Source organism: Amphiprion ocellaris, chromosome 24 (genome assembly GCF_022539595.1).
Source record: "Amphiprion ocellaris isolate individual 3 ecotype Okinawa chromosome 24, ASM2253959v1, whole genome shotgun sequence".
Taxonomy (NCBI): domain Eukaryota; kingdom Metazoa; phylum Chordata; class Actinopteri; family Pomacentridae; genus Amphiprion; species Amphiprion ocellaris.
The window spans coordinates 7,894,032-7,907,773 of record NC_072789.1 but is presented as its reverse complement, the minus strand read 5'-3'; the positions used below and the strand labels follow the sequence as shown (position 1 = coordinate 7,907,773).

General features: G+C 40.0%; 1 protein-coding gene across 2 annotated transcripts in view; it reads right to left on the bottom strand.

Moving 5' to 3' along the window:
• Positions 1-451: 451 nt before the first annotated feature.
• The window catches only part of LOC111562774 (chloride intracellular channel protein 4-like), a 32,996-nt gene continuing 19,705 nt past the window's right edge, over positions 452-13,742 (bottom strand). The window contains exons 2-7 of one of the 2 annotated variants that reach the window (XM_055008234.1): positions 9,729-12,976; positions 5,320-5,429; positions 5,044-5,169; positions 3,951-4,057; positions 2,397-2,578; positions 452-2,316 (exon numbers count right to left, since the gene is read on the bottom strand). In XM_055008234.1, coding sequence (XP_054864209.1) covers positions 2,155-2,316; positions 2,397-2,578; positions 3,951-4,057; positions 5,044-5,169; positions 5,320-5,429; positions 9,729-12,176 — 3,135 coding nt within the window. In that variant the 5' untranslated portion in view covers positions 12,177-12,976 and the 3' untranslated portion in view covers positions 452-2,154. Of the gene's footprint in view, positions 2,317-2,396; positions 2,579-3,950; positions 4,058-5,043; positions 5,170-5,319; positions 5,430-6,639; positions 8,747-9,728; positions 12,977-13,742 lie in introns of those variants that run through there. The other variant, XM_023261490.3, reaches the window with a different exon arrangement.

The following is a 13,742-nucleotide window of genomic DNA, read 5'->3' as shown; positions in this document are numbered from 1 at the left end:
TGAAGACGAAATGTTGTACATTTTTCTTCAACAAATAATTTCACGTTGCTGTTAGAATTAATTTTTTTTTTTTAAAAACTACGAAATAGCTAAACAAAATATTATTTTATTATTGTTACTAAGCCTCTCCTCTCAAGCTAAACCCACAGGAAACAGGGTTGCTGTGCTAATGTAAAGCAACCTAAATCCCTTTATTCATGGTTTTGTGGCATTTCCAGCTCTGCAGAAAGCTTCGTTAGGGAGGTAAAACACTGTATGTTCACTCAGTCGCCACTAAGAGGCGCTCTAATGTAAAAAGTTGTTGATTGAGTCAGTGAAAATGATGATTATTCCCAGTCAGACTGAGGATTTTATTAAAATTAAAGACCTGACTAGCTCTATTTTATTCGTCGTTATCGTTTTCCATTGCAGTTTTTAATAAGACAAGGACAGAAACACAGAAAACACAAACAACAGTGATAAAATCAGTTTAATAAAGATTCTCCCCTCAGAGAGGATATAAGGCCAGAACACAGCAGGCTGGTGTCAGGGTTATTTAGCTCCAGATAACACTTCATCTCTGCCAAACACTGAACGGCTGATTGTCTCAGTCAAAGTGGAGTCTTGGTGCAAAAATAGTGCCGACCACTTTTGTCCAATGAGTGATTTTAATTAAATAAAGCTGCATTTAAGAGAAGCTGGGGGTAAAAATGGAACATTTCTGTCCTTTTGTTAAGGCAGAAAAATAAAATTGAATGGGAGTTTAACCCAACATTCCCAAAATAACAGTGGATGAGTATGTTTTAGGACAATTTTACCAAAACAGAGTGAAAAAAAATCACCAAAACTGGCTTCCTTGAGGTTAAATGCAACTTTATCTGTGCTGAAAGAGAGACTGATACAGTGTTAGTGGTCTGAGAGTGAACTACAAAATCAGAAAGTCATCAACATTCAACAAACCCACCAAAGTCTGCACACATTCAGCCACTCCGAAAGCACAAAACAATCATTTCAAATATAATCACAGCATGAGCAGTCTGTTCACACACATCTGTCAGCACACATCAGAGTCATTCACTGGTCAGAAAAAATGTACAGATAAAAAGAATGCTTTGTGTTTTCATTTTAATCTGATTCATGGATAAAATTAAGCAGGAACTTGTTAACAAAAACTGAATCATAGGGTGCATTTTATACATATTGTGGTTGGACTTAAGGCATATTCACATTACAGTGGAAACACAAGGGTCTGCTCTGGGATTTGCTCTGTGGTTTCTACATTTAAAGGCCTACATGTGACCCAAAAAGCCTTCATAGATATTAAAGAGGACATCTGTGATTGATTTAATTTGACTAAAACAAGGTCTGATCTGTGCTGACATGTTTCTGCTCAGAATCCAGCTGTGGATTATAAAAACCTGTCTTTAAGTGCACTCTCCTGTTTATCAGAACCAAATATAGACAGAGTAGTATTATTGCTACTAAAGGAGGAGTGAATATTAACATAAATGAAATCTTCTGGCTATGATTAAATGCTGTGTAATGCTTTAGTTACATGATTCTGAATCGGTTTGAGTAACAGATTTATATTTTTAAAATGATTAAACTGTAAATACAAGTGTTCTAACTGTAAGTAGTGTATATAATGCAGTAATACTGAATGGTAATGCTTCACTATTATGTGTACTTTTTTATTTTGCAGCGAACTTGGCCCTGCCATTATCTGAAAAGTCAAAAAAAAAAAAAAAAATCAGGAAATAATTCTGCCAGCAACCTGCTAATTACTGATTATCATTATGTGTAAAATGGTTATAAAGATGCAGCCCAACCTGTGAGTGCAAGCGCGCGCACACACACACACACACACACACACACACACACACACACACACACACACACACACACACACACACACACACACACACACACACACACACACACACACACACACACACACACACACACACACACACACACACACACACGCACACAACGGTAGAATCACATAATAAATGTTTTAGATCGATCTAGACTATATACTGGAATCCTATTTAGTATCTCCCCTTCTTTTCATCTTCTTCGGGTTTCCAATCATTCTTTGTCCTTGTAACTACTTTTCCTTATTTCTACCTCCTTGTATCTTTTCACATCTTCTATTTTGACTATTTCTTGCTCTTATTTGATTCGCTTTGCAACATCCAGGTAGGCAAACTCGATCTCCCTCTCGGCAGGACAGGTGCTGGTGAACTCCTCCCTCTTGTAGGCGCAGTTTAAATACCTCCATACTCCTGCCATCTCCTCTGGGATCTCAAAGCCGCGGTATTTCTTGGCTACAACCTGAGACAAACGCAGATAAAGGTGGTTACGTCTGTCGGTCTAAATAAGCGCCACGACTGCGTGCATGAAGCTGACCGAACCTTCAGGATGTGCAGTTTAGGCAGCAGGTTGCAGTCAGCCAGCGTGAGGTCAGGTCCGTCTAGGAAGCTCCTGGAGGACTCGGGGAGGTCACCTGAGGCGTCAGCGTCGATTTCCTCCGACAGGGGAGTCCTCAGGAAGTCATCGAGGCGCCGAAGAGACTTCAGCAAGGCTTTCTCTAAGGCTGGAGTCGCAGAGAGAAAGAAGCACTGAAATGGACTGACTGCCCAGTCTTCCAAAGTTCTATTTTGGCCAGTGGGAAGAAGCAAAGCAAGCTGACATGTTTTCACATATTTAAGCCGTTGTTATGAAGGTTGAGATCTTTACTTTTGTCATTCCTGTATTTCTTAAGCTATGTGGAAACTTTAATGCTTCAAGACAGATCTGTTTGCTTCTCTCCTGCTCTCTGTGCTCACTTAATCTGCATTTATTAAAGTCGAATTCACAATAAAGCTGCTGTCGTTTACATATTTTTGTGTTTCTGTTGTTAGACAATGAGTAGGAAGTAACAAAGCCACTTATTAAACAGCAGCCACAGCTCCGCCCAACTAAAATACTGATTTTAGAACCGTAACACCCTCTAATGAACTCACTAAACAAAAGTTAAAAGCAACAGATGTGCTGCAAATCCATTTCTGCAAGTCCGGTTCTCAAGTGTCCAAAATATATTATATACAATTCTGGACACTGCAAGTTGCCACAAATATCTTTCAAAATCATTTTTGTTTTGTGTATACGATACATTTTCATACCAGTCAGCATCTGTGGCAACTAAGTACTTATTAAGGTATTACTTGTAGTTTTTATTGTTAGATTTTTCTTGTTCTTTACCAATAATTAATTAAAAATAATTAAAGATTAAGATTCAACTTCACCGTTACTGCATGGAGCAGAATGAAAGCAAAAAGAGTCAGTTACAGTAAAGCACCGTGGAGCTGATCGGATTAAGGGCCCAGCTAAAGGGCCCACGGTGGCACTTCATGATGTTCTGACCTTCTGTTCAGTAGCCCAAAGACTCAACCTAGAGCCACCACTACCTAAATGTTGGGCTCGTCCAGGATTTGGACCCAGGACCTCTCGCACATAAAGCAAGAATCATACTCCTCGACCAACAAGCCATCTATGTATACCTTCTTTGCAGCATTCATCATCATATTTGCAAAACTCCCTTTTCTGCCATTGTTTCTATTAGATACATGAAAAGAACTGCAAGCTGTAAATTCTGTGAGGATACTACTGATTTCTTCTGGTAAAGCATATATATTTACAGCTATTTGCAACAAAAAGACATACATTCCTCTCTAAATTCTGTATTCAAACACTGCTGATCATTTTAGCATCTTTTCACAAGAGCCAAGACAGATGCTCCACTTTTGAGGAGTTTAACCAGGCTTTAATGCCACTTAATACTTGTTAGTTTGGAATGGCATTTAATGGGATACACTCTCTATGTGAACAGTTAAACACAAAGTAGGTATAGAGATAGTTGATCTGTGGGTTAATCACTCCAAGCAACACTTTTCATCATTGGACATAGTTGTTAAACTGTGTCTTACCGTCGTTGGTGTCTTTTCTTGGGTTTTTGATGTAAGCTGAGAACTTGGCAAAGACGTCAATACCAGCTGTGTTGGCTTCAGGATGTTTGGGAGCCAGTCTGGGGTAGCTGATGTAAAAGACACATGAGAGGAATCAACTGACAAAACCTGCATGCAGTACTTTTCCAAATGATGCACGTGTATTTTAATATTTCATATTGTACTATTATTTTAATCCTCTGAACCCCTAAGTGGTTTCTGGGAATTTTTATCCACTGCAAGCTCATTTTTCACTGCAATATAAATTCCTGCACCTCTGTGAAAACTGCACAACTATGGCTAGAAGGATTGAGAACTTAGAAATGCATTCCATGCAATGTGACTCAGTTAAAATTACAAAAGTCATAGCAAAGAAAAAGCAAAAGTTGAATGATTTATTTCATAAAAAATTTAAAAGATGTCGTCAACATCTGTAATATTTTTCCAAGTATCCACAGGTGTTTCCAAGATTAAAACACTGACTTTACATACAATAGATAGTTTATTACTTACTTTTTTAATGTGTTTTTATACTTTTCTGTACCTTTTATCAGCACAGTCTGCAGTTCAATCAAATAGTCGACTGTTTGTCACAGCTGAGCTACTGATGGCTTCATGGTTGCACCCAAACGTGAAACATTTTAGTATTTTTACAGAATCTGGTGGAAACGCTTTACTTTTGATGGATCTTTAAATAGGGCATTTAGAATAAAGTGATTTTGATAAAATATTACAATTTTCAGCTTAGATTTGGGTAAATTTTTGTGATGGAACTTCACATTACAGATGAGTAGTTCAAAGACTGTTGGAAGTTGAAATTCCAACAATTCTTTCTCTGTTTCAAGTGTCTGGCTCTGATGAATGGTCTAATTTTGGTGATTTTGGAACGATAACATGTCCTTCAGAGGATGTGAATTGAGATGTTTCTCCATAGAGGGCTATATACAATGGCAACAAAACCACAACACAATGCATCTATCACATTTTTAAAAACACTCCACTTCTTTGCATAACCTCTGTTCGTCAACTCAGCCTCCTCTGGTGAACTTATGCCACTGATTGTGTGTTTGTGTACCGAGGTGGGGCCAGTTTCTCCTCCAGGAACTCCTCGATCTTGTTGACGTCAACCTTGACCTCGCCGTTGAAGGTCATGAAGGGAGGGTTGGTTCCCGGAGCGAGATCCTGGAGGTCCGCCGGCTTCCTAACGACACAAAATCCAAACACAGGCTGACGTTCTTTATATACACAGACAATAAACGTTTCTGACTGAATGCTCTGTACAGTAGCCCTCAGGGACAAAATGCATAAAGGAGCGCAGAAATGTGTTCACTAGATGAACACGGGTTGTTACCGCTTGAGGTCGACTGTGGTGACGTTGAAGATGACTCCTTTCAGCCACAGGATCATGAAGAGTCTCTGAGAGAAAGGACAGTTACCGATGCTCTCGCCATCACTTCCTGCCTGCAAACACACACAGACACACACACACATAGACACACACACACACACACACACACACACACACACACACGTACATAAATTAGCCGTTCAGAAAGTCAGAATTCACAGAATTTATTGCCATATCTGGGATTTAGGTGTTAATATCAACACAGATGGTCCTGAAATGATTTGAAATGATCAAACGCAGCCACTTAAGTGTCATCAGGTTCTGCTGAACAGCAAAACAATCTACATTTTGTGTTTTGTGATGAATGCGTATGTCTCTTGCTCTTTCGTGAATATTAATTTACTAATTTCGCCTTGGATAAGGAGCAAACCATTAAGGAAAAAAGAAGAACATTCAAAGAAACAAAAGAGGCCAGCAAGTAATAATAACAATACTAAAAGTCACATCAAAAATCTGTCATAATTTTATGTAAATATGGAAACAATCAGAAAGCTTGAGGATTTGGAAATACAAAACACTCATGAAAAAAGTTCTGACATGTAAAATGAAACAAAAAATGATCAGATTGAAGCAAATTAGTGGCAGGGAGCATCTTTAGTACAAAAGGTCAGATTTCTTTGAACTGCAGCATTCAGATCATTCTAACATACAGTGACACTAAGAAACTACTTGGAGTTCAAAGGGCGATAAAGAAGGTTTCTAATAATGCTGTACATGAAAAACACTTTGTGGAAATACAATCAGTTGTATCCACAGAACAAGAAGTGGGAAGACCATCAGAAAATCAAGACATCAAGCTTTGCTCACTGAAAGATAGAAAAGTAACTTCATCACACAAATAGAATTTACTAAATAGACACTTTAGCCGGCAAAATTCCTATCAAAAGAAGGCTGCCTAGTCTGGGAACACTTCTAATACATTTCTCAGGAGGTGAAACTAAGACAAACACTTGAGGAGATCAGAGATTAGTGGCAGAAACTGAAGAGTGAACGTAAGAGGAGACACCACAGTGGATGAAACCTGCAGTGAAACATGCTCTACTTTCTAGTTTGCATCTTAGTGGAGACAGATTCAAACTGCAGCAGGACAGTGAGCTAAAAACACCTCAAAGTTTTGAAGAACTACTTGATCAAAAGTGAACAAAACTATTGTGTGGAACCATTTCCAAGCAAACCGCACAGAAACAGACTTTCACACTGAATATGGTGGACATGAAGCTGTTGTGTAAGAGGAGTCGTGCACAACTTTACAACTTTTCTTACCTTCACAAACAACTCAATAGTAGGGAAATCGAGTTTTTTAATGGCGATTTCATACCAGGACATGGTGACCAACCCAGGTCCACATTCCACTTCAAAAACAATCAGAAATACGCATGAAAAAGGCGCTCAGGTGGTGGAATCCAGAACTAGTTAATCCATATCTTCCAATAGAGCCATGATAACCACCCAACAGTACATCCAGTCTGTCTGACTGTCTGTTGTTCCATCCGCCTGCTTCTTCTCTCTGGTATGTCAGTATCTCCCACACACACAACTCCTCTTTGTCAGAACAAATATCAAGCAGCGTCTCAAGTGAAAATGTGGAAAAGAGCTGGATTGACGTGCATCAGTTACACTTCTGGTTCAATATTAGTCATGTTAGCTGATAATCTATACCAAAGTTTGATATGTGTTTGCACATTAAGTTGGTTTTCTTACAGCTTTGGTGATAAATACTAGTAGCTTTGGGGCTCGGAGATCACTGGGCTCCCTGTATTAAATCCTGCCACTCGTTTTTTTTTCTTGTAGAATTAGTTACATAAACATACATTACAATCTGATATGATTTGGGAGTTGCAGAATAAGTCCTTCATTCATTTTTAGATGTGTGGCAGTGGGCGGCAATGGAATCTGCTCAACCGGACCAAACATACAGAGTGAAGCCTGTGTGAGCATCACAACAATTTACAACTTCTTCCTTTCTATGTTGAGTTCCTCCAGTGTGGTTTAACTAAAACGGCTAGCTTTCAGTCACTGAAACATTTGAGTTAGGCTAATTTTTTGCATATTGCAATGTCTATAACTAAAGATTATGGTCTCAGTTAACCCCATAAATGATTGATTTTGACTTTGTTTTGCAGAAATTTCTATGTAACCTAATAGAAATCTCTGATAAAGCATTATATGTGCAGGCCTGTGTATGTGTATAATGTCAACTTCCAAGCATAAACTGTCAAACAGCTGCAGCTTTTTTTTTTTTGTTTTGAACACAGTTAACTGCCATTAGTCAGCTTGTTGATCTGGGCTTCTCGCTGTTCTCTATCATGTACATGCAGAGTGTAATGTGAGGTGGGTTTGTGTTGTTTGCTGCACTGCTGTGTCCAGAGCTCTCAGCAGCAAAGAGCAGCTAATCAGCTTACAGAGCGAGAATGTGGGGATTAAGGCTGTATGCTACCGGCAGCAGCATAGCACCGATACACTGCTCAGGCATTTTCTCAATCTGGCTCCTTAGATACTTGCAAAAAAAAATACGAAAAAGACACACTGTGCTCTGTTTTCTGATCAACTGAAGATAAAACAACCCTGTTGGCGTAAATATATCAAGAAAGTTTTATTCATATCTATTCACACGTCTTTCGATTCATCATCTCAGTGCAGGTGAAGAAACCAAATGGAACTTTTTCAACCTTTCTGGACCCCAACCTCAAACCCCTCCACAATATTTCCATCTGTGCTGCCAACAGAGCCCCTGACAAAGGAGGCCATTGTTTGAATGTGAACTCCAGTGGAGAGCGAGCTTGTTGTGAGTAAGTGTGAGGCGGCGCTCAGATATTAGTGCATTTTTTTCTTGGTGTTAAACCTCTCCGGTAATGCCCTCCTTTATTCCCACCTCAGTTAGGAATGTTGCTGCAGAATTCACCTTGTCAGTGTTTATTAAAATTTAATGCAGAAAATGGAACAAAAACTGACCCTCATAAGCTTCACAAAGGTCACTTTTCAAAGACAGAATGTTGTGTTTATGTAAATAAATGCCTTCCTATTATTGCGGGCGCTAAATTTAGAATTGCATGCATGAAGCAATGTAGGTTACCATGCCTGATGGATTAGGACATCACCGTCTTAATGGGATAAGGTAAGAAGATCAACATGAGGTTTCTCTCTCGCTTGCTGTCTCTCTAAGCATTTCAAACACACATACACAAACACACACACAAGTGGTTCAGAATTGAAGTGAGAATCACTTTAGGTCTCTTATCTTCATTATTACCGATCTGACTAGAAATTAACCTGTTTGTCGTCAGTAAAAGCAGCCTCCTTCTTTAAAATTAGTAGACAACATCACACTGATGTGCACACTATGCAGCCTGGGCCTCCATCCACTCCACACTAAACAAAATGGCTTAACAGAGGCCTAAATATGGAAAATGTCACGGCAATCTCTGAATGAATGATCCAAAACTGGTCCCAAACTGTTTTTGAGTCTTATTATTGGAGCATCAGCTCAAACTGGCCCAAGTCTATTGTTTGAAAAACCTTATCATGGCAGTCAAGCCAACACAATTTGGGCCGCAGTGACTTAGCATGTGGGTGCACTGACACTCAGCTATTTGTAAAAGTTGTCATGTTAAAATTCTGGTCTGTTCAGTTCAACAGAAGTCTAAGCGAATCTTGCATGGAGCCCATTTAAGATCAAGGCTTCAGACTGAAATCAGGCCTGTACCTGAATGCTTAAGGTATCAATGAGACACTGAAACATCAATGAAGATGTCCAGTTGTAGTAGAAAACCACAAACACCAGCAAAATCTCATATTCTGTCTCCAAGCTTCGATTAACACCAATTCTTCAGAAAACAACACTTTTATAAGCACATCATAGTTTCTGTTATGTCGACTACTTCTTCTGTCTGTAGTACACATTGTTTATGTGCTATAGATTGAAATTTATTGAGTTCAAACCTTATTAGGCATCAAAAAAGAAAACTACGAGACAGGAATATACAAGTCTGACATGTCTGCGTAGATTGTCAGTCATTCCTATCATAAGAGCTTCAGTAAAAGGAAATTGGACTTCTATTTATGGTTCTTGAAGACATTTCATCTTTAATCCAAGAGGTTTCTTTAGAACTGAAGACAGGTAGAAACCTGAAGAAGCCTCTTGGATGAGAGGTGAAACATCTTCAAGAACCAAAAAGAGAAGTCCAGCTGCTTTCTTGTGATGCTCTTATGACAACTGAAATGTTATCCATATGACATTCATTATAATGTGATCAAGGAACCATGGAGGAACATTTGCTTTTCAGTACATATAAAGAGTTTGGGTGGACATACAGTGTGTGTTGGAGGGTCTGAGTGTGTTGATGGGTCATTACCTTAACATACAGTGAGATGTCGTACTCCTGGTCCTGCTGTGTTTTGCTGTTCTTGCACACAGGAGGTAAAGGACTCTCCACTCTCCTATGAGATATCAGCTTAACCTCCTCTCGCTTCTCCTCAATCATCTCCTCCCGCTGGGGGATGTACGAATGTCCGTCCTCCAACAGCACCACTCGCTTCTTCTTCACCTGATCGTCTCTCTTCTTGGGCATTGATTCATCTTTAATCACTGACTTCAGCTCCTTTATCCAGTCCTGCTTCTTTGGCTGATTTGTCTCTTCTTTCCTCCCCCATTCTTTCTTTCCCCTTTCCACCTCCCAAATGTCTTTTTTGACAGGCTTCAGCTCTTTCCTCCAGTCCTTCATTTCTGGTGCGATCTCTTCCTCTGGTTGGTCTTTTTTAATCCAGTCATTATCTTTTCTCTTCGATGACAGCACCCTTGCTTTCCCCCATCCCTCTTTCGTCGGCTCAGGACACAAGATCCCGTTTTCCATCGCTTGCTTCAGTCCTTTAACTCTTCCATTTATATCCAACTCCACCTCTCTGCTGTCCTCTTTTTGCTTTTCATTCCTCTCTTCTTTCTGTTTCTCGTCATTCTCTTCAACCTTCTCTCCTTGCAGCTCTTCATCTTTAGGCTTGTCTATGGCCTCATCACAAGAACTTGTAACGGCGACAGGAATTTGTTCTTCAAGCTGTCTACTTTCATCTTCAGTGTCATCATCTAAAACAGTCACAGGCTCTCCCTCTATTGTTTCTTCACCTCCTGCCTCCACATCTTCTTCAGGTCTCCTTTCTAGTAATGTTTTGTCTCCCCAATCTGTCCCTGCTTCTCTGAGGGGCTGCAAAGGATGTTCTTGCAAATCACCTACCCCGCCTGTTGTTGGTTCATTCTCTTCACCTCTTGATTGTTCATCATGTTCATCAAGTTCAAAAGCCTCCTCCACCTCATCCAAACTCTCTTCTGGCTGGGCGTCTACAGGAACCTCCTCTGCACAGTGGACCACTGGTTCAAGAAGCGCCACCATTGCTGTGTTTTCAAGCTTTTCTTCCTGCATTTCAGGATCTCCGTGCTCCTCCTCACCTGTTAACTCTTTAACAATATTATCACCTTCCTTCCCCTCCTCTTTCACACCCTGTCCTCCCCCATCCATCACTTCTAGAGCATTAGCCTCAACCTGTCGTTCCTGCTCTTCCTCCTTCTGGTCAATCCCGTCCATCCTCGCTTCCTCAATCCCTCCTTCTGACTGTGACTGCTCTTCAGAGGGAACTAAGGTCATGTCTGGTTGCTCTACCGTTTGATTTGCTTCGACATCAACAACATCTTCAAAATCAGACGTTGCATCTTGTGCAATCTCATGGACCTCCTCATCCTCAATCTTTGCCTCAATACTGATGTCTAATTCTGAGTTCTCTTTTTCATCAGAGTTTATTTCATCTTCAACCTCATTGGCTAATTGGTCGGTCTGACTGGACACCTCTTCAGTTGTGTCAAATGTATCAATAGGATTTGGGGCTTCATATGGATTACAGTGAACTTGTTCATTAATCCCAGTGGTTACAGGGGTCACATCTGTTTCTGGATCCTCAACATCTTCTGTGAAGTCACCAGGACAAACTTCTGTTTCCTCTTGGTCATGATTAGACGACTCTGTCCTCTCTCCTGATTCCACTACAGGAACATCCTCATCATGGACTACTTCATCATTGCCGCTCTCTTCTGTGTCTCTACTCGGTATTTCTTTATTTTGTTCATTTTCTTCTTCATCGGTTATCAGCTCTCCCTCACATTCGCCGTCACTGTCTAATATCTGCCAGTCAACTCTCTCAACCTCTACTAACATTGAGGAATGACTTGGTTTTTTAGTCAACACCTTTACCTCTTCACATTCGTTCTCTATTGCCTGTTCATCTACATTTTCTTCCAGTTCATCTCCAGCTTCTAGTTCTCCATCCTTTTGTCTGGTTTCTTCATTTCCTGTCTCTTCTTTATGCTCTCCATTGCTGTCTAATGTCTGCTGGTTAGCTTCCTCAACCAGTACAGGAGAATGACATTGATTTTCAGCCTCTGTTGTTGGTTCATCTACATTTTCTTGCTGTTCATCCCCCATTTCCACATCTCCATCCTCATTTTCCTCCAGACTTTCTCTTCCTCCTCCCTCCCCCTCTCCCATTTCGCCATTTGTCAACAGGGCCTCTTGGATAATCCTCTCCTCCTCCCTTCCACTCTGTTCTTTGCTTTCGCCTTCAGTTTGCTCCTGTCCTGCCTCGCCCATCATCAGAACATCTTCCCCCACCTCCTCTGCCAGTTCCACCTCCTCGTCTTCCTCCTCTCCCTCATCCTCTCTCCCTCTCTGGCTATCCAGTTCTGAACAAACACCTAGCGGACTGTGGATGACGGCAATGTTTGAGAGGTCTGGATTTGGACAGGAGCTTGATTGAGCCATGAGGAAAGTTTGAGGAAATACTGAGACTTACTCAGGAAAAAAGTGGTACCCAAATATCCAGGATAAATGCGCAGCTGTAGAAGGAGTCAAGAGCTGGGCCAGTTTTCCAAAAAAAAGGTCAAAGACGGATTTTGGAAGATTGAGGTTGCAGTCTGAATTTCCAGAATTTACTCCAAAAGCAAATCACAGCTTGTTTCTGGGGATACTTAAGTTCCAAAAGTTGTAAAACAAAACCAGGTATTCCAGAAAATATTCAAAAGAAATCTCACAGAGTTTCTGAAGTTCAAAAGCAAGAGCTGAGGAGCAGGAGGAGTTGTGTTTCCAAAATCACAGAAGGTCTCGAATCCTTGAAGTTGCTACTTGAGGAATTACGTTTTGATGATTCCTGGTTCCCAGAATGTTTCGGAGTCGGATGTTTACCAAGTTCTGGTAATCGTAAAAGACCTGTAGGATTTACAGAAAGTTCCAAATTCCACGTAGAAGAAAGAAAATCTGGATTCCGAGATTTCACCTCCAAAGATCTCAATACAGCTTATATTACTCAGCTTTAGGGTTTGCAGGCACACACCCCTTTTCTGTCAGCTTGTCGCTTTGGGGTTCTTAAATCAGTACTGCAACTTAAACACAGTTAGACATCGATAAATACAATCTCTCTCTCTCTCTCTCTTTCCTTACTTCTCTCTCCTTTCACTCCCTCTCTCTCTCTCTCTCTGGAGGATTAAATGAAGTCTGATCCCCACATGACCAGAAGCTTAAACCCCTCTGCCACCCAGGGACCAGTACCACTGGAGACGGACTTTCTGAAACACACAAACATTACTGTTACATATTACAAGTACTTTCACCAGACAAACACAGAAGCACATACAGATGCAGTTAAAATGAGAGCTTTAGCCTGATCTGATCAGTTTTGTCAAAAGCACTGACATACTGAGTGTTTCGTCTGCACTAGTTACAAAAGTATATGTGGAACACGTATTATTAATCATTTTTCTTATTATATTTTAAACTGGAGACATGGATGGATATAGTCTGCATTTATTTTTCACTTACAGACAATTTTGAATCAATAGAATGATTTATACTAAATAAAACCTTTCTATAAATTGGCTCTGAACTGAATTTTTGAAACCTGCCACAAGAGGGCAGGATTTTGACTTCAAATAACCCATTGACTGCAAACTGAAAATACAGCAGGATGATAAACAGTTGGCAATGATTCTAAGAAAAATGTAAACATTTACTTTATTAACAAAATGGCATTTGACAAACCATATAGTTTTATATTGTTATTTTCATCACCAAGCTTGACATGAATTAAAACATTAAATATGAAAACTACATTCAAAACCACTGTTTGGATCTTAAAACATTGAGGAAATTAACCTTGCATGGAAATCTTTAGATTCTAACCTCTCATCTGCACAACTTTCAAGTTATTTTAGAGTAAAATTAATAGAAATGAGAGACACTGTGCTATCTGCAAGGTAATTTCACCCCACTTTCTTTCTGCTCTTAATAGAAAAAAAGTGTGTGGTCGTATCTCCATGTGATCATTCTCCATCA